The sequence below is a fragment of the Antennarius striatus genome, chromosome 11, assembly GCF_040054535.1.
Source record: "Antennarius striatus isolate MH-2024 chromosome 11, ASM4005453v1, whole genome shotgun sequence".
Classification (NCBI taxonomy): Eukaryota; Metazoa; Chordata; class Actinopteri; order Lophiiformes; family Antennariidae; genus Antennarius; species Antennarius striatus.
Genome location: NC_090786.1, coordinates 1,815,901 through 1,840,146, shown reverse-complemented (window position 1 = coordinate 1,840,146; position 24,246 = coordinate 1,815,901). Strand labels below are relative to the sequence as shown.

The 24,246-nt window shown below is 49.4% G+C and overlaps 2 protein-coding genes across 4 annotated transcripts; one reads left to right on the top strand and one right to left on the bottom strand.

Moving 5' to 3' along the window:
* The first annotated feature begins 528 nt into the window (after positions 1–528).
* LOC137603296 (serine/threonine-protein phosphatase 2A 56 kDa regulatory subunit delta isoform-like) lies at positions 529–20,992 on the top strand. Of its 2 annotated transcripts, XM_068326560.1 has the most exons (26): positions 529–929; positions 1,097–1,200; positions 1,433–2,009; positions 2,790–3,945; positions 4,031–4,095; positions 4,167–4,266; positions 4,816–5,120; positions 6,812–6,988; positions 7,107–7,200; positions 7,719–7,837; positions 8,140–10,677; positions 16,128–16,290; positions 16,383–16,582; positions 16,669–16,779; positions 17,235–17,327; positions 17,429–17,559; positions 17,640–17,699; positions 17,818–17,926; positions 18,008–18,061; positions 18,157–18,327; positions 18,504–18,631; positions 18,824–18,925; positions 19,003–19,075; positions 19,184–19,231; positions 19,391–19,501; positions 19,590–20,992. In XM_068326560.1, exons 1-26 carry the CDS (start codon positions 696–698, stop codon positions 19,725–19,727), a joined length of 7,161 nt encoding a protein of 2,386 aa, XP_068182661.1. In that variant the 5' UTR covers positions 529–695; the 3' UTR covers positions 19,728–20,992. The 2 variants fall into 2 exon arrangements, with proteins under 2 accessions (XP_068182661.1, XP_068182660.1); XM_068326559.1 differs by lacking the exons at positions 529–929; positions 1,097–1,200; positions 1,433–2,009; ... (6 more) ...; positions 7,719–7,837; positions 8,140–10,677 and adding exons at positions 13,002–13,245; positions 14,633–14,710 and having other exon boundaries at positions 16,113–16,290.
* On the bottom strand, positions 19,752–24,246 carry mea1 (male-enhanced antigen 1). 2 transcript variants are annotated; one of them, XM_068326562.1, is made up of 4 exons: positions 24,147–24,246; positions 23,626–23,923; positions 23,445–23,553; positions 19,752–23,361 (listed from the first exon to the last, which is right to left on the bottom strand). In XM_068326562.1, exons 2-4 carry the CDS (start codon positions 23,911–23,913, stop codon positions 23,180–23,182), a joined length of 579 nt encoding a protein of 192 aa, XP_068182663.1. In that variant the 5' UTR covers positions 23,914–23,923; positions 24,147–24,246; the 3' UTR covers positions 19,752–23,179. The 2 variants fall into 2 exon arrangements, with proteins under 2 accessions (XP_068182663.1, XP_068182662.1); XM_068326561.1 differs by having other exon boundaries at positions 21,149–23,361; positions 23,445–23,923.

The following is a 24,246-nucleotide window of genomic DNA, read 5'->3' as shown; positions in this document are numbered from 1 at the left end:
TTGTCCCAACGTGGACCCCGTAAAATCAGTTCAAATTTTAAGTTTAATTTTCATATTAACTTCTCGTAAATAATATTTTAATGCTTTTACTCGATGAATCTCCCGTGAAATGTATCTCTGGAACGAAACAGAGCAGCAGACAGACGAGTTCACCTTTCTTCTCCTTCGTCTGCTTCCGCTTCAGTTCTTTCTTCTGTGTTTTTTTCACAGCACACAACATCCGGGTTATCAAGACACCGCCATCTTCTGGTAACTACGATCGCGACAGAAAAAAAATATGTTCATATATTTTACTTTTAAAAGGTAAATATCATCTTGTAGAGAATATTTCTAGTAATATTAATAAGCTAGTAGCTAGCAGCAGCACGTCACGTGCTATTTGGAGTGACGTCAGCAGCTCCTCTGCTGTATTGAAGAAACTAAATCAGACGCGATTGTTCTGGAGATTGTCCTAACGCGGACGCCGTAGGCACGAACCTCCACCAGCAGAGGGCGCTGCTGAGAGTCGCGTCTGAGCGCTGCCGCCAAACCCCGCAGAAGAAGAAGAGGAAGAGGAGGCTTGTGCTTCTAATGATGAGGATGTGAATCAGTTTCGGATCGGTTCTGTTGTTGATCCGGATCAGAGTCGAGTCCCTCATTGTTTCCGAGCCCGGAGCTACAGCACCGCGGAAATCAAACCGTCTTCCCGGTCGGACATGTATCGCGATCGGCCTCCGCCGAGAGGAGGCTACCCGCCACCTCCGAGGCCTTACCTGTCATCGAGCCACAGAGACGACCGGAACCGACCCAGGTCCCCGTTCCGCTCCGAATACCTGGACCAGGTTCAACGGGACCCGTACCGCCGCTCGCCGCCGCGCAAGAGGTTCCCCTCCCCCGGTCCAGGGAGTCACCGTCGCGGGGAGATGTGGGTCGGTGGTCCGCCGAGAGAGGTGAGTCAGCCGGCTGGAGGAGTTAGAAACGACCGGTGGTTCCTGTTGTGGTCTGGAGGAACCACCGGACCCCCAACGCCCCCACCGGACCCCCCACCGGAACCCCCACCCCCCGGACCAGTCTAAGATCACCGCCTCACCTGAACGTGGCTGCTGTTGTCTTGCAGAGGTCGCCTTCCCCCCGGAGACCGGCCCCCCTGGACCACAACCTGGTCATCACCGTGGGGAACGAGCTGACCGGCCCGTCGGGGGCCGCCCGCCTCCAGAACCGGTACCGACCCAATCACTTCTGGGTTCTAAAGTTCATTTTTAAAGAACGTGATGTTTGTATTTAATTTTGTTAATTTAATTTTGTTAATTTTTAATCCCCGAAGGGAGATTAAGATTAATGCAGGTAGAGGTCATAACAGAGGTCAGAGGTCACGGGGGAGTTTACTTATGATCAACATCATTCCTGCAGAAGGTCATCAGATCCAGCCCAGCTGAATTGTATTTCCGTACAGAGACTACGAGCGGAACCGGAGTCCGGAGCGGAGCCCGGAGCGGAGGCGGGCCAAAAGCCGGGGGCGGAGCAAGAGCCGACCCCGCAGCCAGAGCCGCAGTCCGAACCGGAACCGAGCTAAGAGCCGTGGGCGGAGCAGGAGCCGCAGTCTGGACCGGAACAGGGCCAAGAGCCGTGGGCGGAGCAAGAGCCGCCCCCGCAGCCAGAGCCGCAGTCCGAACCGGAACCGAGCTAAGAGCCGTGGGCGGAGCAGGAGCCGCAGTCTGGACCGGAACCGGGCCAAGAGCCGCGGTCGGAGCAGGAACCGCCACAGAAGCAGGTCTAGATCCAGATCCAGGTCCATAGGGCGGAGCTACAGCAGAGCAGCGAGCCGCACTCGCAGTAAGAGCCGTCGGAGGAGCAGGAGTGGGAGCAGCGGCGCCAGCAGCACCTCGAGCTCCAGCGACGACCGGTCCAGGAGGCAGTTTCGAGAGCTGGAGACGGCGAGACGGCGGAAGGAGCTGGAGGAGATGCTGGGTCAGCCCACCAAATCCATCCTGAAGAGACGCCACGACTCCGACGACTCGCCGTCACTCAGGGTAGGATGATGATGTCACAGCTGGTTGATGAGGTCACAGAACCTTGGTCATACAGACCGGCTGGTCGTGGTCAGAATCCACGAAATGGATCTGATAGTGGATCCGAGGGGCCTGAGCTGGCTCAGAGCTACACGCTGAAAGTTCCTCACAAGCTGTTGAAGTCATTTAGCATTTGGCTAACTAGTTAGCTCCGCTTCAGTCGGGTGTGTGTGTGAGTGGGACCTTCACGTTGCGTCTTACCTCTCCGGTAACATCCCGTGTTTGATTAAACTGGGTTAGCTTTGCTCCCCGGTGTTGTCAGCCGGCGATCTCTCATTGTCCATGAAGATTGTTGGGAAACAGCTGTAAATACGTCCTGTCTGTAATCATCTGTTACCTCCAGTGATTTCTGTCCCTTTTGTGCGTTTTTGTCCTCAAATCCTCTGCAATTACCGGCCGGTCTCAGTTCGACCAGCCATCTGGTGTCGACATGATGAGCCACGAGTTCTGAGACTGAGAAAGCAGAAAACATAACATATATCGTGAAAAACAAGAGCAAAATACTTCGTAACAAACAGTCTCAGCCTTTATTTACTGCCTCATAAATATTCACTGTCACCGGTCAAAGGTTACGTTCAAACTAACGACATAGTTTGGGGTGACGTCGGTATTGATCGTCATCCGTCTATCGATGGGTCAACCAGCTGGTCGTTGGTTGCCTGCCTGACGCTGTCGAACAGAACCGATTAGAACTTCCTAAAATGATTGATCCAGATCAAACAACCTGTTTCTCGGTTCCAGAGCACCGACTCTCCCAGAGTTCTGGACGGGTCCAACGTGTCCCAGGTGGCCGAGCAGCTGCTGCTGGCGGTCAAAGGTTTGGAACCGCACCGGGTGGTGTCAGTCCTGTCGGAGCTGCGGTCCGACCCGGGGACGGCCCAGAGCGCCGACGTCAGAGAGATCCTCCAATTGCTGGGGGGGCAGGCGGAGGGGGGTTTGGGGCGTCAGGAGAAGAGTCTGGCAGATATTGACGACGAGGAGAAGTTCCTCTACGGGGACTCGGAGGAGCCCGACCCCCCGCCGGCGCCGGAGGCGGTCCAACACCACGGGCTGGACCTGTACGGAGAGGTGACGGAGGAGACGCTGTACGGAGACTACCCAGCACACACGCCCGTTGCTGCCCACACGTACGGCGTGGCTCCGCCCCTTCAGGCGGCGGACACGAGGTACGCGAGCCGGCCCACCATCGATCCTGACCAAAGCATTCGGGTCCGGGTGTCGAACCCGTCGTGTTCCCCGGCGACGGAGCCGCTGGAGTCCGGCGAGCGTCAGGCGATGGAGGAGTACGAGAAGCTCCAGGACCTGCTGACCACCATCGGGCTGGACCTGGGCGTGGCCGACCTCAGCAAGATGGCCGCCAGGACCAAAGAGCGTCTCCACGGGAGCAGGCCGCCGCCCAAGACGCCCACGCACCGCAGGCGCTACTCGTCCGACAGCTCGGACAACAGCCGACGGAGCCCCGGGAGGCGGAGCCCCGGGAGGCGGAGCCACAGCGGCGGATCCAGCAGCCGGAGTCGCAGTCGTGGGCGGGGCTTTAGCTGGAGCAGCGAAGATGGCGGCAGGAAGAGCTCAGCGCCGCCGAAACCTCCCAGGGACGTGAACGACATGAGGAGTGACCCGGCACCCCCCCCACGCCCCTCCCTCGACCACAACACCCTCCCTCCTCATGGGGGGATGCCCATACCCACCTACCCCCCCCCACAGGTCCACAGCATGATGCCCCCCAACTTCCCCCCCACAGGTTACAGCCAGTATGGAAACTACCTCTCCTATATGCACCAGCAGTGGCCGCCCATGTACCCGCCCCCTAATATGGCCCCGCCCCCCCAGATGGGTCCCCAGGAGGCCCCGCCCACTCTGCCGTTCAACACTGCAGACCCTGAGGTGGGGGTCAAAGGTCAGTCTGAAGTCTTCTGAGAGGTGGTCAGGTGATGTGGGTCATGGGGGGGGGTGAGGATCCTGATTGGCTGATGTCTCCACAGGTTCAGCAAGCAGCCGGAACAAGAGAGCGTCTGAGGAGGAGAACAACGAGAGCCAGAAGCAGAAGGTCAGAGCGCAGTCTGACCACCTGGTGATGATGTCATCAGTGAGGTCAAAGGTCAGTTGTTGTGTGTTCAGGTGCTGGAGGAGAGAGAGAAGCTGAAGGAGGAGAGAGAGAGCAGGATGAAGAAGAAGGAATGTCTGATGAAGGAGCTGGAGAGACTGAGGAAGCACCAAGGTGAGTCATCATCCATCCAACCATCATCCATCATGGTGTGGTCTCAGCAGACCGCTACTGCAGATGTTCACGTGTCCAGTTCCTCCTGAAGGACCTTCAGGGGCCCCCAGTCTCCTCTCAGGTCTTCTGGACTAAAGAAGAGAGTCCCAATGATCTGTTGCTCCTTCAGGGATGTGGACATCTTTTTTGAGTCTTTGACGGTCTGGTTCAGGACCTCCTCCAAGGATCTTCTCCCAGTGCTTGGATGGAACCTGTCTGAGTCGACCTTCCTTTCTCTTCCTGAATTCTGGCTTTGAAAGTAGTTTTCAGAACTTCTTAGAGACGGACCCAAAGTCCTTTTTTGCTGATGTCTGAAGTCCACCGCTGAAGCTAAGGCCTCTCTGTTCCAGAAGAACCTGGACACCTGGGCCTGAAATGCCTCCTTGTTATGGTTCTTTTCTGGAACAGGGTCCTTCTTGGATTGAGGGACGACGTGAACTCTACGTTGTGTCCTTCCTGTTCACGTCGGCTTGTCTCCAAAGGATTCTTCAACGTTTGTTGTGTTTCCAGGCGAACTTCTGAGGAAGAAGCGGCGTGAGAAAGGAGGTCACAAAGACCCTCTGCTGGAGGAGATCAGCCGCCTGCAGGAGGACGTCATGACGCAGATCTCCGTGCTGCGAAAAGAGCACGAGGCCGCCGAGAAGAAACGCACCGAGATCGATAAGGTGGCACTCATCCTCGGCTTGAGTGCGTCTGATCGGCCCCGCAGGACCAACCAACCGGAGCAGGAGGACGGACCCCAGCAGGAGAAGAAGAACCAGGAGCCGGAGAGGAGCCCAAAGAAAGGACCGGCCGCCAGCAGCTCTGTGACAAAGGTACGAATAGCGAAGACCAACCAGGACACACAACCAAGTTCTACCACATAGAGATCCCGTCCTCCTTGACGTGAAACGATGAAACGGCGATGGGTGAACGCGTTGGTTTGGTCTTTTCGGAAGCATTTAAATATCAAATGATTAAAACACAAGTTTACGGGACAAGATCGACTCCTCTTGTCCCGTCAGTGTGAAGATAGACCAGGGCTGCTCACACATTTCAGCACGGGAGGTACTTAAAGAATTACCAAGTCAAAATGATCTACCTGATAAAAAAAATGCAAAAGATCTATACATTTTTGAATATATCAAGAATTCTTTATTTGTACAAATGTATGTTAATGGACCTTCCATAACCACATGAGCCCATACTGCACAACGCAGCTCATTTCTTGAGTTTACTCTGTTGGAGCCGAATAATGCCATAAAGGAGGTAGAACATGTCCTCATGTTGGGGTACTTTTCTCCTACCAGTAAGTTGCAGAACTGTCCATAATCTCTGGACTTCAGCTGGATGTCGGTTTGTAGTATCAACATCTCATCTTCAACTCCTGAAGAGTTCAGGTGAATCCGTGCTGCGATTTCTGATGCATATGTACCAGCATCAGTATTTTCCAGAAAAGGATAACACATGAATGTAGAGCCTGGCTCACGCAAAGAATAGTTTTGAAAGTGTTGTCAATCTTGCATATCCAGCTCTGACGCCAGGTTCTAGACGTTTGCCAAGTCATGTTGCATCTTTGTTTAGAAAGCATTAATATTTGTTGAGTCAGCTGCTTCAACAAATACCTCGTTTACCATCTCTATCTTGGTAGGACATCTTGTTCTTAACCATGACTCACCCGGCACAATGCTTCTGTGACCGCTTTCGCTTTAGAAATTGACTGGGAGAAAAACGACTGCTGTCCAGACAACTGGCTTTTTAGTTCCTTCACTCGTTTTCATACTTGTTAATTTTAAGACAGAAAAAAATGAGAGTAAAAAATTGTAGGTAACTCGCCAGATAAGTTTTCATTGCTTGTTTAGCACCGTGCGCAAGTACGGTGATCTATAATCCAGGAAATGTAATGTCATCTGATTGGCTGTCCTGTATGTCAAACAGGTGCTAAGATGGCTTACAGGTGGACGTCTATTTTGACGGACGTCTATCGCTTGTTAGTGTTGCTTGCCGTAGTGCCATTGTTTGCGTGTATGTGGTTACCTAAATTCAAGACATTTATTTTTTTAATGTCGTGCAATCTACCCAAACTACCCTCTGGATCTACCAGAACTACCTTTGATTTTGACCGGTCATTCGTGATGAACATTTTGAGCACCCCTGATGTAGACGGGTCGGTTCTGAGGTGTTCTGGGTAGTCTTCCTTCCTAGGTTCAGTCATCAGGACGGAGTTTATCGCAGCAAAATCGGCTTCCCAGTAACGTGAATCGTATCGTCATGTTTGTTTGTTTGTTTTCTCATGCGCCTCATCGAGCGTAAAATTTGAATTGACTTTTGACGTCATTGTCCGTGACAATCGGTACGACCGGATTCTGGCAGCTTTGGTGTCGATAACTTTCGTGGACTCTGGAATTGAATGAAGGTAAGGAACCTAAATGTATCTGGTATTTTTCAGCTGGAACTCAAATGTTGTGACTGAGTCCTGGTTCCTCCGTCTCGCCACACTGACTCTCCATCTTCGTTTTTTTTGCAGACCTCGGCACTACAACCGCCATCCAGACCGGTTCAGGACACTCCGGCGGTCGTGGCCCCGCCCCCCAATCCATTTGAATACTATGACGCTGGAAACCATTGGTGCAAAAGTTGTAACGTCACCTCTGGTTCCATGTTTGATTTTTTCACACACTTGCACAGCAAAACACACAAAAAGGTTTGTGACACACTTTTGTCTTCCCTCTTTTTGTTCTTCATCTCGGGGGGGGGGTCGACCTTCATTAACAGTCCTTCATGTCTGGGTTCCTTCAGCTTGACTGGTCTTTTTGTTGCAGACGTTGGACCCGTACGAGCGACCCTGGGCTTCTCCTCCATCCAAAATGATCGTGAGCACAGGACCAGAAGAGAAGCTGGCAAAACCTGCCAAAGGTACTTTTACTGGACGGTCAGCATTTCCTGAAACGTCATCATGACTCAGCGTTTTCTTGGTGCGCCAGTCCCTTAATCGTTCAGCCATTTTCTGCTTCCAGGTGGATCTCGGCCGCAGTTTGTCTGTGTCTAAATCAAAAGTGTTGAAGTGACAAAGACTCGTGGAGCCACAGAGGAAGCTCCTCCCTCAGAGGAAGCTCCTCCCATAGAGGAAGCTCCTCCCACAGCTCTGATGTCCATTCGTTTGTTTTTTATGACTCCTTTTCAGAAGAAGGCGTCTGTAAAGATCACCTCCTGCTAACTTTTGTCGAGTAATGCTGGAATCAGGCACCGGCACATTTCCATAACTCACCGCTCTGAAATCAAACCCTTTTTTTTTTTCCAATCAAGCGTTCTCTTTTTAACCCTCTTCTGTTCCAGCAGGTACTGGAAACAGAGATGTTGTCCAGGTAAACAATGATTGACAGTTCCTTTGACCACCATCTGGTTGAAAACATGTTGCCTGTGTTTCGCTGCAGGTTCAGAGTTCCTGCTACCTGTAAGAGGATTCTTCTGTCTGCTGTGCAGAGAATTTTTTGGGGACGGCATCTGTGCAGAAGAGCACGTCACCACGCATGCTCACAACGAGAAATACAAGGTGTGTGGCTATGGAGTGGGTCACACCTGAACAGAGACACTTCAGGTGGACGCTTGTCGTCTTTACTTTCACAGGCCTGTCTGCTGCAGGAAGTTACTGGAGTCAAGTCGTATTTATCTGCTTGTCTGGTTCCACTTGTTTCAGACGTTCATCCGACATTTCAAACCTGTTGTTTGATCGGAGACTTAGCTCTAACTTTATTCTGCTGTAAAATGTTCCAGATGTCCAAGTTCTAGTGACACAAGTCAGACAAAAGTTCTTCAGGTCCTGATTCTGTCTTTGTTTGAATGCCTCCTCCTCAGAAACGGATGTACGAGAATCCCTTGTATGAACAGAGGAGGAACCTGGACCGCCAGGCAGGACTGGCTTCAGACGCCACCGCAAAGAAACGTAAACATGAGGATGACGAGAAACGAAACGGAGACAAGGAGGAAAAGTCCAAACAGAAAAAGGAGAAAAAGGACAAGGAGAGAAAGCGGGTAGAGGATGACGGTGACGAAGACATTAAAGACCCCACAATCCTGGAAGAGGCAAGGCCTTCCTCCAACAAGAAAAACGAAGATGAAAAGTACGAATACAGCAAGAAGGACGACAAATACTGGTACAGCAGAGAACAGGAGGACAGGGATAAATACAGCAGAAGAGACGAAGACAAATATACGTCGAGTAAAGAAGGATATCAGTTCCACTACCGAAAGGGTGAAGATAGCAGATATGGGGGCCGTCCCAAATATGAGCCACGAGCAGATGAGCACAAATATAAATATGGTAAATACTCAGATTTCAGATCTAAACATGACAACGACCGAGATGAAGGCAAACCCAAGGCTGACAAGGAATCTTTCAAGAAGCCAGAGTCGGTTAAACCAGTAGCAAAGCCAGAGGTCAGCAAGCCTCAACCTCTGTCAAAACCCTACGACCCACCCAAGATCCTCTGTGGACCCAGTCCAGCAATGAGGGCCAAGCTCCGGAAGCAGAGTATGGAAGCCAGCAAGTCGGCTCCTCCAGTCATAACCACTTCATTTGGAAAGTTTGCATGGAAGAAAAAAGAGAACACTCTGGCAAAGGAGGCGCAGAAAGTCGCTGCAGAGTTCATCAAAGACGACGAAGCGTCCGAGAAGCGTGATCCCGTTTCGGAGGACGACCCTTTCTCCAAATCTGTGGCTGTCGCTAAAGAGATAGCTGAAAGACTGGGCTGCGAGCAAAATATGCCTCCTCCTTCGGTATCCAACGCTGCTTATCGAGGAAAGATTCGGCCCAACCTCCCTGTAACCGCTGCAGGCCTAAGGAGGACAACCATGATAGGTAAACCTGCAAGTCTGAATACTTTCCTTTCCATTAGACCCCAAGGCAGCACTGTGCCAGGGCCTGCTCCAAAAGATGGACCAATATTCCCTGATGCTACAACTCCAAGTACCCTCCAATCCGTTGGACCACCAAACCCCAATTTACAAAAGCCTCCTCCTAAAGATGAACCGCAATTGTCTGGTGCTCAAGCAAAGGCCCAGAATACATTGCTGGAAAGTAAATCTGGCCAAATGCTGACAGCAATGCCTGGACCAGCAGTTAACAGTTCAAAACTTGAGACTAAACCCATCCCACCACCTTCCAAATTTGTTCCATTTGATGCTAAACCCACGGAGCCACTTCCTAAACCTGCATCAGTTGAGGTTCAATCTATGAAACCAGCTCCTAAAACTTCTCCAATCGTTGCTAAACCTTTGGCAGCAGTTTCTAAACCAGTACCTTTCCTGGTTAATCCAGCACCTCCAGTTTCTAAATCTACAACAGACAAGACAACGGCTGTAGTATCCACAGCTCAACCTTCACAACCAGCAATGATAAAGATCGAGCCTGACGTTGCAGCTCCTGGTGTACCAGAAAGTGAGCAAACTCATACCGTGTTCGTCAAGCCACCACCATTCATGGGTATCAGCAGTGGAGCTCGGAAATCTGAGAAACTAAAGACCAACTTGGCTGCAGCCAAAGCCCAGGACTTATTTGACATATTCTACAGCAGCGTCGGCCAATCAAGCCCGCCCATCACCAAACCAGCAGCAAACGATAGAACCAACAGCAGTTTCATTGGAAAAAGTCAGCGTCCAACCCCACAAGCACAAAAACTACAACCTGAGCATCAGAATCTGACTAACTTCAAACCACCAATTGTAGTCTGTCCATCTCCACAGACAGACTGTCCAAGTCTTAAAACCCAACCAGAACTTCACATTGCATCAGTTAGGTCTTTGCAGTCTACCTCACTTATGCTCCCTGAGGGCGCACCATCTGAAACAACTTCACCAACAGTCCAACCAAAACTAGATCCACCAGTCCAACCTGAGGTTCAGAGCGTACCTGAAGAACCGTCTCCGCCTGGCTGCCAGATCACCCCCAAAACTGGGCCCTCAGAACAAAATCCAACATGTCAAACGCAGGCCCTACCCAAACCAATTCCTCCAAACCAAACTGAGTCGGAACCTGAACCCCAGCTGGACCAGGTCAACCTTTCCTTATCTGTTCCATCGTACCAGCTTGAAGGTCAGAGAGTACTAGTAAAGCATTCCTCAACTTCTGTTCCCAACACCCCCCTGCAAATCGAGTCACAATTTGAACAGGACCAGGACACCCAGCCTGCAGCCAAGCCAGAGAACCATTCTGACCCAAGTCCTGAACCCAAACCAGGCCCTAAGACCAGAGGAAAGACAGCAAAGAGCCCTCCTGTTGCCATCCTACCTGCTCGACAAACCAGATCCCAAACCAGATACCAGACTCGGCAACAGCAGGAAAGCCAGCCTGAGCCTGAGCCTGAGCCTGAGCCGGCTTCTGGAGATTCTGACACTGTGGCTCCTGACCCAAAGGGGTTGGATACATCAGATCCAGGCTCTGCGTTGATCCCAGATGAGAATCCAGACATTCAAGGAGACTCTATAAGTTTGGAGATCATGTCCGAGACCTTGGACCTAACGTCAGAATTTACCACTCTGGACTTTGAGACTGATTTTAACTTTGACTAGATGCTGAGGGGACGGGATCAGTGCTGGTCCACAAGATAACCACCACAGTCTTCTTCAACAAGTCATTGGACTGAGGCAGCTCAAGTTCTGAGAAACGCTGACACACTTGAGATTTTTCAAATGCTGCCTTCCATGTGTTCATCATTCAGAAACCATCTCGAGTCTGTGATTTCTCAGTTCTTTTTTTGTTAGTTTCTTGTCTCACTGGGTCCAGGTTGTCTCTTGCTCTTTGCTGGACTTTAACTTACATGAAAAACTCCCTCAATGGTGTAAAACCAACCAACGAGTTCACAGGTATGGGTTTTTGTTTATCTCCCTCTGTCTGATTCTGCTTGTTGGATTCGTTTTTAGGAAGAAATATGTAAGTCAGCCTTTCCTTTTTTACTCCTCGTTCCAATTTGTCATTTAAGTTTAGTCATTTGTAGTTCTTGAATGCCAGATTTGAGAGACCTTTTTGTCTCCTAATTGAGAGTTGTCTTAAATTGCTTCAAGTGCTTGTTGTGGATGTAATAAAATGAACATTTCTTCAAATTAAGTTTGTGGAACTAAAAAAAAAAGGTTCTCCTGGTTCAGAAACGTACCCTTCTTTTATGCCATGATTGTAGAACTCAGGTTTGAGTAATTTAAAGATTGTTTTTGGTGTGATTTCTTATCGCCGTTGCTCTACCAGCCCAACATTTATCATGCCTTCTCCACTTCGGTTGATGTCTTCTCTACTTTGAAGGTAAGGGGCGACTAAAGGTCACACTTTCTCTCTGCTATTTCAAGACATTTTTGGTTTTGCATCCTCAATGTGTTAGATACTAACTGCTTCTGGCGCTTTTTAGAGCTTCCATTGTGGTCCAGACGCATCATCAAAGTCCAGTCCGGTAATATTTCAGGTAGTTTCTTTGTCCCCAATCACAGGAAGGAAAAAAGATGGACACCTTTCCATCTTCATAGCATTTGTTCAGAGTAGAGTTAGAATAAAGGCCAATACAACCAGTTCTGTTTTTAATTAGTATACTGACAATACTTGTGGGGTCCATCTTTTCTTGATGTTAATATCAGACTGTTGAAGACAGAACGCCTGAGAACGTTCTGTTGGTTATTTTTCTTCTCCTCCTGTTCGTGACCTTTTTTTCTATACTAGTTCACATTTACTTTGTGTTTCCTGTTTGAAGGATGACGACACGTTTCGGTTCAGCTTCAGACCAACATTTGTTCTCCAGACGCTTGAAGATCCAGGATCCAACTCCTGGTGGAGGACGTGAACTTATCTGCCCTTGTACGACTACAGAACGTCGGTCTGATTGTGTCTGTAGGATGGCGAAGTAGTTTTTAACCGCAGCTGGTCTGAGTGCTATCGGTTAACTAAGATACTGTGTTTACACACATGGAGCTGAATTAAACTGGTTCTGGTCTGGTTAACTTCTGGTTATCGTCTTGTTTGTTAAACTGAATGTTTTGTTTCCATCAACAACAACGAGCCTGTTGCTAACAGTACTGCTACATCAAGCTGACAGTAATACTGCATGTACCTGACAGTACTACTAAATCAAGCTAACAGTACTACATGTAGCTAACAATACTACTACATGTAGCTAACAGTACTACTACATGTAGCTAACAGTACTACTACATGAAGTTAACAGTACAGTATTACTACATGTACCCGACAGTACTGCTACACGTAGCTATAAGTACTGCTACATGAAGCTTACAGTACTACCAGATGTAGGTAACAATACTACTACATGTAGCTAACAGTACTACTTCATGAAGTTTACAGTACTACTACATGTAGCTAACAGTACTACTACATGAAGTTAACAGTACAGTACTACTACATGTAGCTAACAGTACTACTACATGTAGCTAACAGTACAGTACTACTACATGTAGCTAACAGTACTACTACATGAAGTTAACAGTACAGTACTACTACATGTAGCTAACAGTACTACTACATGAAGTTAACATTACAGTACTACTACATGTAGCTAACAGTACTACTACATGTAGCTAACAGTACTACTACATGTAGCTAACAGTACTACTACATGAAGTTAACAGTACAGTACTACTACATGTAGCTAACAGTACTACTACATGTAGCTAACAGTACTACTACACAATCTTCAGGTTGAAGGTGTGTTGCTGGGGAAGAGTCTTCCTCTTTGCCTTGCCTCAGCTTTCACACTCGTCACTAAACTTTCAGGCAACCAATCAGAAAAATCCCTCCATGGGTTACTGGGTAGATGTGTCCGTCAGCAGCCAATCGGATATCCCGGACCAGGATCGGGCGCAGGGACTTGATGCACACCGAGAGACATCGTTTTGAGTCCCGGGAAGAAGATCACGGAACGTCCCCGCGACGCGGTCAAGATGCCGAACAAAACCAAAAAGGAGAAGGTGAGTCTTCTGCTACACCCCCGCGACACGAAGCAGGTGAATTGGCTCGTGCTGGTCTGAAACAGCCGGAAGTGTTGCTGACGAGGACTTAAATCTGGTCGAGTAGCGGCTAGCTTAACGGAGGGGCTAACCCACCGAGGCCCGTTTGCAGAGGACGGCTAAGCTAATGCTAGCTGAGGGTAGCTAGTCGGTGTCCTACGTGTTAGCCGCCTACCGACAGGACAGCATTCGACCTGCATTAGAGAGTTCGTTCAGGTGCAGGTGAGCTGGCCGTCCAGAAACGACATGGCTACTTGATGCTAGGTGTTGCTAGCTGATGCTAGCTGGTGTCTCACAGGTTGTTTACCGCCCGTTACCCCGGAACGATTCACCGGGCTGAAAGCAGGTCGGCTCGGTCCTGAACCCAACTTGTGCTGAGATGCTGACTGTGACTCACCTGCTAACTAAACATGAAGCTGTGATGCTAACCTGGGGTTAGCCTGATGCTAACCTGTGGTTAGCTCAGTCAGTTAGCCTCCTGGATTTGTCATGTGAAAAGCATCTGATGGGCTCCGTTTATGTAACTGTGTTCATGCACTCAGCTAAGAGCTCACTTGATCACCACTAAATAATCACTTAGTGTGATTGATTGATTGATTGATTGATTGATTGATTGATTGATTGTGTTAACGTAAGTATTGACAGGTCCTGAAACCCAGAGCTGTGTTTGGACCTCAGAATACGTGATAGGAAGCAGAGGACTAATCAATACTTCAGCTGCAGATAATCAATGTGGAAATCAGCTCTAACGGTTTGTCGGCTTATTGGGAATAAATTCTTGAGAGATCATCTGTTTGCAGTAACTAACATCAGACTTTAAGCATATCAACTGAAGTGTTTTCCAGACCAGCGTCTCCAGACCTTCTAGAAACTCTTTCTTTTAACTCCCGATCCTCCAGTTCTGGAAAGTTCTTGTTTTTCCATCAGAGGTTCTTTATCGATTCCACTCTGGTGACGGCGAAGCCTCTGGAATGATCCAGAGCTTCTTCTGGAACTGGGTCTTGGTGGACTCTGAGGTTGCCTGGGATCCTCATGCGGTGACGTCTGAGCTTCATTGGAGACGTTTTCTTCTAGGATTCCTGATTCTTGATGGAATCCGTCTGACCTGCTACACCCTGGTTCCTCCTCCAGACACCCCAGAAGGCCTGGTTTGGGTTCTGGTTCCGATCCAGGTGGTTCTGAGCTGCTGGAGCCTCTTCTGGGTCAGCAGTGGTGGACGTGTGGGAGCTGATGGAACATACTGTATATATGTTGATATTTATTTATTGATCCATCTAATTTGTAATTGTTGTGATGATCATCGGCTGCAGCTCCTCTTCATTCACTGTTTCTCCACTCGTGTCGACAGGAAACTTCCAAATCTGCCAAAAGCAGCATGAAGAACAGCGGAGGAGGGAAAGAGGCGGCCGCCGACAACTCAGACGAGGTGAGTTAATGTCAGGTCATCTGCTGTCGCCACGGCAATGAGGTCGACCAGCTCATCACAGATTAAATCAACAAAATCAGGTTTTGATTGTATTTATTACATCTCGCGAAACGTGATGTATTATAATTGTCAGTGTTTGTGTGTTCGTCCGTCCAGCCGTCTGTTAGTCCGTCCGTTAGTCCACCAAATATCTTCTCAACCGTTGCAGATAGAAGGATGAAACAAGAAGCACATTACTCAGGCAGGAGAGGGGATGGTTGCAGCAGTGATTCAGTTGCCTCCACCCAACCCTGTCTTCTGCATCCTCTTCTCACAACCTTGACCTTGAAAAACTACGTCAATGTCAAATTTTCACTTTTATACGTTTTTAGGTACACATGTCTGCAACCTGATGAGATATAATCACAAAACCAACTGGAACCAAGGCAGTCAGAGACTGCAACATCCCGCAACTGACCTTGACCTCCTTTCGGAAACCGTCGGAGGTCAGGGTACCCTGAAAGTAGTACCTGACAAGTGTATATGGAGAAGGCCATAGATCAAAGCTAGTGCTTTGATCTATGGTCTTACTCATTCATACTGGCCTTCTCCCCTCGTCTTTCTATCTTATTTGGTTCCTGAGTGTACAAAAGTTGAAATTTGACCTTGACCTAGTTTTCTCAATGTCAAGGTCATCGTCTCATTTTTAACCCCTTTGCTGCCTGAGTAATGTGCTTTTTGTTTCATCTTTCTGTCTGAACGGTTGTGAAGATATTTGTTGGAATCACTAACGGACAAACGGACGAACACTGACAATTACATTACATCACCGCTTTGAAGCGGTGATGTAATAAACAACATTTTCAGGAAGCCAGAGGCATAAGAATGTGATGATGACCTTCACCTTTGGAAAACTGGGTCAATGTCACACTCAATAGTACAATATAGAATTCATTGCTGTGTCCATTAGGATAGTAGACCAGGGTAAAATGTTTCATTGAGGGGTGTCGCGGAATGTTGTTGTTTCCTGCAGTTACACGTCCTGACAGCTTTGATCTCTTGACAGATTTTATATCATAAATTCTGGACAATTTGACTTTACTTTTTTTACACGCTTTGAACCTCATGAGCTGAAGGCCTCCGGGGGGCGCTCTAGGAGGAAGCATAAGAGCAATACAGTAGTTTGATTGTGTTTTAAACAGACATTTTTCCCATCATTCACCTGGGTTATGATGGAAAACGTGACGAAAGCCACAGGATGCAGCGTTTTTAAGTTAAAGACATTCGATCTATCTGTCAAAGTCAGAAACGGAGCTGCTACGTGTTAGCTTAGCATCAGTGAGGCGATGGCGACACGTTAAAGATGGCAGCGTTGTTTTACTGGCGAGTTACAGGAAGTGTTGGGGTGTGTGTGTGTGTCAAGTCCCAGCAGCAGCAGAGTGCCAGTAAGCGTCCCAGTAACAGCACGCCGCCGCCCACTCAGCTCAACAAGATCAAATATTCGGGGGGGCCTCAGCTGGTCAAGAAGGAGCGGCGCCAGAGCTCGTCCCGCTTCAGCCTGACCAAAAACAGGGAGCTGCAGAAACTTCCTGCGCTCAAAGGTGACTCCTCGTTCGCCACAGCCAATCAGAGAGCTTCCCCGATCTTAGTTAAATCGAAGGGATTATTGACGATCGCCCCCCCCCCCCTTCAGATGCGCCGCTGGTGGAACGTGAGGAGCTGTTTGTGCAGAAGCTGCGTCAGTGCTGCGTCCTGTTCGACTTCGTCAGCGACCCGCTGAGCGACCTCAAGTACAAGGAGGTCAAGAGGGCGGGGCTTAATGAAATGGTGGAGTACATCACGCACAACAGCGACGTAGTGACCGAGTGCATCTACCCCGAGGCCGTCCTCATGGTGAGGACACACACACACACACACACACACACACACACACACACACACACACACACACACACACCAACTGACTTCTCTGCTGTCAGTTTTCAGTGAACCTGTTCCGGACTCTTCCTCCATCCTCCAACCCGACCGGCGCCGAGTTCGACCCGGAGGAAGACGAGCCCACGCTGGAGGCGGCCTGGCCTCACCTGCAGGTTCGTTTCCTTGCCTTTTCTTTTTGTTCTTGACCGATCCCATGATGCTTTGCTCAGACCGACACCGTGTTCACTCCCCGGTGACCTCTGACACGCACAAACTTTGTACCATTGTTAGCTGCCACAGCTTTTCCGTCTTCCTCCGATTCTCCATCATCTATTTCGTCACCGGATTGGTCGTCATGACGATAAATTCCACGATTAAAAGCCTGATTTTCACTGACAAGCTCCGCCCTCCCAGGCGTCATTGTCATGAAGTGAGTTGTTCAGGTCCGTCGTGGGGGTCGAGGCATTCCGTATTTTATATCCTTTATATTTTTGGTGCAGCTTTAAGTCCAAACCCAGATGAGCTCGGACCTGAACCGGGTACGGATCCGAATCGGGTCCGGATCTGAACCGGGTCCATTCCGGCTCCCAGGAACGTAAACACGTCTCCTGTGTTTTTATCTCCTCAGCTCGTCTACGAGTTCTTCCTCCGCTTCCTGGAGTCTCCAGACTTCCAGCCAAACGTCTCCAAGAAATACATCGACCAGAAGTTCGTGATGTCGGTAAGAGTTGATCCGCCAACGTCTGGCGCCGTCTGGACGTCCCGTTGGCTAACGTCCCGTTGGCTAACGTCCCGTTGGCTAACGTCCCGTTCGTGTCGCAGCTGCTGGAGCTGTTCGACAGCGAGGACCCCCGAGAGAGAGACTTCCTGAAGACCATCCTCCACCGCATCTACGGGAAGTTCCTGGGACTCCGCGCCTACATCCGCCGCCAGATCAACAACATCTTCTACAGGTCAGAACCTCGGACTCGCGGCGCGCGCAGAACCGCGCCGGCGTTTCCCGCCCGTCTGACCGACTGCTGCCGTCTCACAGGTTCATCTACGAGACGGAGCATCACAACGGCATCGCCGAGCTGCTGGAGATCCTGGGGAGGTAACACCACATGCTAATGCTAAGGCTAATGCTTTAGCGCTGCACTGGGACCGTAGCATGCAGCTGTGATGCTGTAATTGGAGGCTGGGTGGTCATGTGACTCTGTCTCGTTCCTCAGCATCATCAACGGCTTCGCCCTCCCCCTGAAAGAGGAACACAAGATGTTTCTGATCCGGGTTCTGCTGCCACTCCACAAAGTCAAGTCCCTGAGCGTGTACCACCCGCAGGTCAGAGCCGTCTGCCTGTCATGTGACCTGGTCACGTGACCCCCGTCATGTGACTCCTGTTTTGTCTCTGTCCGTCTTCAGCTGGCGTACTGCGTGGTCCAGTTCCTGGAGAAAGACAGCAGCCTGACGGAGCCGGTGAGTCCCGCCGATGTTTGGTTTCCTATCCGTAACCTATCCGTCTGTTGCTGCCTGACCTGTCGTGACCTCTGACCCCACCCCCTGCCCTACAGGTGATTATGGGTCTGCTCAAGTTCTGGCCAAAGACTCACAGTCCGAAGGAGGTGATGTTCCTGAACGAGCTGGAGGAGATCCTGGACGTCATCGAGCCGTCGGAGTTCGTCAAAGTCCAGGAGCCGCTTTTCAGGCAGCTGGCAAAGTGTGTGTCCAGCCCCCACTTCCAGGTACCAGAACCAGAGTAGAACCAGAACCAGAGTAGAACCAGAACCAGAGTAGAACCAGAACCAGAGTAGAACCAGAACCAGAGTCACTGATGAGAGGAACTAGTTTAGCCAGAAACCTAGAAGTAACTGTCAAATAAAAAATGATGCTGATGCTGATGGTACGGCTGTGCCTGCAGGTGGCGGAGAGAGCCCTCTACTACTGGAACAACGAGTACATCATGAGTCTAATAAGTGACAACGCCGCCAAGATCCTCCCCATCATGTTCCCCGCCCTCTACAAGAACTCCAAGAGCCACTGGAACAAGTAAAACCCTCCTGATCAATAACTAAAACCAGTAAAACCCTCCTGAACAATAATTGGAACATCATGATCATGTTTTACTACACACTGCTCACCTGGTGTGTGTGTGTGTGTGTGTGTGTGTGTGTGTGTGTGTGTGTGTGTGTGTGTGTGTGTGTGTGTGTGTGTGTGTGTGTGTGTGTGTGTGTGTGTCAGGACGATCCACGGTCTGATCTACAACGCTCTGAAACTCTTCATGGAGATGAACCAGAAACTGTTTGACGACTGCACACAACAGTACAAGGCTGAGAAACAGAAGTAACACACACACACACACACATACACACACAGGTGTGTGTCGTTCTACCGAAATCTTAAATATTTTCTGTCTGCAGAGAAAAATACAAACTGAAGGAGAGAGAAGAGATCTGGAGCAAGATAGAAGATCTGGCCAGACAGAACCCCCAGGTGACCCGTCTGTCTGTCTGTCTGTCTGTCTGTCTGCCTGCCTGCCTGCCTGTCTGTCTGACTGTCTGACGGTCTAATCATTATTATTGATGTCGTTCTGCCTCACAGATCAATAAGCTCCACCCCCTCCGTCCTGGACTCCACCCACAGGAACAGGTCAGTTGGATGTTTTATCACTTTAGGACAGCGGTGCATTGTGGGTTTTTTGTAACATTAATGATGCTACGCTAGTTAATGTGAACGCTGTGTCGTTACCCTGTTCATGTTGTTGTCGTGCTAACCTGTTGTCGTGCTAACCTGTTGTTGTTGTCTCAGTACTCGCTGTACAGCGACAGCTCCGTCACCGTCTTCTCCATGGAGACGGAGACGCCGACAGCTGAAGACATCCAGCTGCTGAAGAAGACAGTGGAGACGGAGGCGTCACAGGTGAACCAATCAAACAACTGATCAATGACCCAGGAACCAATCAGCTGCTGCCCTGACTGACCCCCCTACCCCATGTCCCCCCCCCCAGGGCTTAAAGGACCTGAAGAAGGACAAAGTCCTGATGAGGAGGAAGTCGGAGCTTCCTCAGGACGTCTACACCATCAAGGCTCTGGAGGCCCACAAGCGAGCTGAGGAGTACCTCACAGCCAATCAGGAGGCTCTCTGACGGGGGGGGGCGGTCCCTCTAACGGGGGGAGGCGGTCCCTGCTCAGCCTGACTCTGCCCCCCCTTGTCCCTTCCCCTCTCTGGAGAGGAAGTTGAAACTCTGGTGGAGGAACTGGTCTGGGGCCAGATGAGGACCGAGCAAATGCTGCATTCACAGAAAATACGACAAACCGACTCTCTCCCCCCTGACCCCCGGTGGCTGGACGCCACGTCGGAGGTCATGTGACGATTACATCATCAGACTCACACAGCACTACCCATCATCCTCAGAGCCCCGCTGCTCCTCGCTTTTTAGGCGAGAAGATTGTGTCATGTGACATAAAGACTGACGGTCCCTGAACGCATCACCAACACTTCATTACCATTCCAGTATGTCCAATCTCTAAAAGTGTTTCTGCTATTGGTTCTGCTGGGAACCGCACCCCCCCACCCCATTCCAGCTTCAACTGGAACTGTTATCTTTTTTTATCACGGTGTTTAGTTCAAGTAGCGTCGTTATTTTCACAACATTCCCAAAGCTGAGCGACAACGCCACATTGATCCTCCAGAACCTGGAGCCTCTTTGGAGCTCCTGCTGTGGAGACTTCTGGTCTCTCCCGTAACACCTGAACGCAGCACGGACTTGTTGGACAGTGGATTCACTCCAGACCTCCGCCCCCCACCCCCCACCTGACCTGACCAATGGCGTGGATCTCCAGTGGAGCAGATGGACTGATGTTGATGAGGAGGAGGAGACAGAGTGAATGTAGGCGTCCAGCATCAAGCGGAAGATGATTTATTTCCTGTTTGCTCTATTTGGATGTCATGACATCATCAAGCTTAAACCAATGAGGCGTCGTTTGCTTGAGGAAGTACCGGTTCAGTGTTTGTTTGTCCGTATGACAAGAAAACAAAATGATGCGTTCAGGTGAGCTGGGAATATCTCAACATTTCTGGGAACTGGAGAGCAAAACGCATTAAACCTGAAGTTCTGGAACGACCAACCGGAACCGAACAAACGGTCGGTTTGTTCCAGACGGAGACACGTCTTTGTTCCACTCCCTCAGACTCAGATTCCCATGATCCTTTGCTGCTTTGCTTCTGTTGATCAGAGCTTCCGGTCCGTGTTTCAGTAACAAGTGTTAAACTCAGTCAAACGGGTACGCGTTCACTTGTCAAGAAAAAAAATGTTTCAACGCGTTCCGACGAATTCTAAATGTTTCCAAAAATTTTTTTCTAATTTTGTTGTCAGAAAAAAATATAAATTAAAGCAAATTTCAAAAAGTTGTCCTGTGAAGATTTAACATGAGGTAGGAAATAGTCCTTAAACACTAACGCTCGCTTTAGCTGGCTAACTGGTATCAGGGAGCTAACGTTGTGTTTGCATCTTAAAGTTAAAAATAACCTGCTAGCCCGTGGCTAATGCTAGTTCAAAATTTGACCCTGATAAAAGCTGAAGTGCACTTTTGTAAACGATAAACTCCAGATCGAATCAGTCGCCTGTGGCGGCGTTTTGTTTTCTCTCGTAACTTTTAGCTGCTTCGTTAGCATGTTAGCGCTGCGGTTCAGCACAGCGACACATCGATCAGCGCAGAAACGATCCTCGTCCCTGGACACGCCCGTTACAGGTGGCGTTCCACCGTTGGCCATCGCTGCACTTCCTGTTGTGTGTTCGGTCATAGCCACGCCCCTCTTAATGTTTCGAGCCAATTCTTTATTTTGTGATGTTTTCATCAGCTGGTTTTCGTCCCACCTCGATGTGATTCGCTGTCAGTCAACAAGCAACCAATAGGTGAGGTAGCCCCGCCCACCTCCATCACTTCTGGACAAAATGTTAAAATTAGAATTTTTTTTGTGCTTTTTTGGGTCCAAAACAAACAAAAGTTATTGATCGTTGACATGTTGGTGCTGCTCCAAACTAGTTTTAATGTAAGTGAAATAAATGATAGGAGGCCGATCAGCTGATCTTTATTGATCCTTATGATTAGAATCAGACACTTTTTAAAAGCGTGTATATTAAATATCAAACTATAACTGAAACTGATTATGTAAGTCTGATCAAATCCTCACATTTCAGTGATTCCCTCCAGGATTTCATTTTTAAAAAAACCCGGCGGCGGCGAGGAGTCGACAGGAAGGCGAAACAAAGATGGCGGCGTGTGGCGACTCCGAAACGAACGCTGTTTCTGTACGTTTGTTTCACACGAGCGTTTTGAGCTCGTTGGGATCGTCGTGTCCAGAACAAAAATAAAAGAAACATGTTTGACAATCAGAGTTTGTGTTTTATACCAGCAGATACACGATCAGATTGAATGGAATCAATACAGATGAACGGTTTGAAGGTGGAATGTAACTTGATCCAGAATAAAAGTTTTACACTGAAAATCCAAACAGGGTGTGGGTTTATTTTACGTTTCCTTCACTTCCAACAGCAGCCAAAAATTTTCACGGAAAATATTTTAGCTTGTTCTGTTAGCGATGTTAATGAGATGTTAGCTAATCAAAGATCTAGTGGATGCTAGTATTTTGTAACTTACAAGAACAAGCTAATAAGTGCTTCCCTTCATATTTATTTTAAGTTTCTAGCAGGTGCAGAGCAGCTGAACCAATCAAATGGTTGGCGTGCTGCCTAATGTAGCCACTGCTAATAAATGCTGGCTATTTTTTTATATTTCACTTAATAGCATTTAGGGTGCTGAAATTAACGAGCTAGTATTTGAGCATACTTAGCGATTTTAGATCGTTAGCTTACTAAAGGCTTACTACAGCCTATATTTTCCTAGATGTTAGCTTTAGCTAACTAGCTACAAACCATCAGCAGTTTAGTGAGAAATAATCTGTACGCTAACATGGTAATAGGATAATAGTCTGGATTTTTTGATGGTAAAACTTTCATATGAAACATTTGGAACAATTTATTTACAAGGATAAAACAGTAAGTCAAGTTGGACATGGCAACACAAACAACTGCTAGCCGGCTAGGCTAACTTCTTTTGTGTATTCTGGTTGATGCTTAGCTAACCCAAACCTCTGACCCTGAAGGCGCCAGCACGGAACTAAAAATTAAACGTTGAATAAGTCTGACTTAAATAAGTCTCTTTAATCTATACTTCACTTTCACAAGTTTAATTAAATTCTGTTGTAAAACTCTGGATTATATTAAGGAAAATAAAACAAAGGATAAACAACCTCTCATTGGTCTAACCTCGTTAAAACAAGCGCAATCAGAATCTTACTCCTGACAGACAAAACCGTGGGCTTCAGAGAATCAAAGAACATTATTCAGTAACAGTCGATTCATCCCCAACCCCGCGTCTGGGCCCCTGAAGTGTCTGTGGTGTGTTCAGGGACTGCTGACCATGTGGGGTGTTCAGGGTCCAGTATTTTTGTGGGTTTTCTGTCAAGCTGCTTTCCAGTCAACTGAAAATGTTTGATGCGTTCAGGGTCCTGCTGTTGCGTGTGGTCGTGATGCGTTCAGGGTCCGGTGACGTTGCTCCTGCGGGCGAGCCGCAGGGCGGCGGCGCTCTGCCGGCTCTGCAGCGTGTTCTGGACCATGTCCTTCCACTGGTCGTCGGAGATCTCTCTGGCCCAGGACGGCACGCCGAGAGACGGGAACGCCACCGCCGCCATCGTCCTCTTCACCAGCTCCACGTGGTCTGCGGGGAGGCACAACAGGAAGTGACGTCAGCAAACAGGAAGTGCGTCAGAAAAAGTTCGATCGTCGCTTCAGTTTCACCACCTGCGTCCATGGGGATGGAGGCGTGGCTCCTCTGGGCCGCCGCCCCCTCAGGGTCCTCCTCCTCGTCGCTGTCTGGGGGAGGAGCTTCAGGAAGGTGGAGCCCCATCACCTGCCGGAGAGATGGAGATGAGGTCACGTGACAGAGCAGGTGTGACGTCAGCTGTTGCCGTGCGGAACTCACCTCCAGCCGGTGCTGCACCTGCTGTAGCTGCTCCGTGTGGGAGGGGGCTTCATCCCCTCTCTCCTCACCCTCCTCCCCCGGCTCCTGGTTCAGAGGTTGGTAGTAGTACCCCCCACTGTTCTCCTCCTCTTCCTCCTCTTCATCCCCATTCAGCTCCATCTCCCCCTCCTCCTCACCCTCGGCCTCCCCTCCGCTCCACACCGGAAGCGCCCCGTCGGACGGACGCTCGTCCTCCCCCAGCTCGTCCTCAGAGTTCGGCAAGACTCGCTCCGGTCCCATCGCTTCCATCCACAGACGGCTGCGAGAGGGAGACAGGTGGGGGCGGGACAGTCAGACAGGTGGAGCAGCTAACGGCTAGTAAGGCTAGAGAAGCTAATGCTAGTGAAGCTAGCCGCCCGTTGCTCCTGGTGTCGCTTATTTAGTTTCTTCTTCTCTGTTTTTCTACGTGTCAGAACACAGAAGAAGAAGAACGGTCCTCCACCATGACGCGTTCAGGTTCCTCCCTGCCTGTCTGTTCTTACCTGTCTGTCTGTTCGGAGCTGTTAGCCGCTGCTTCCTCCAGCTACCGAGCAACACCTCCCTACGTCACCAACCCGGAAGCAGCAGTGACCGTCACGCGCC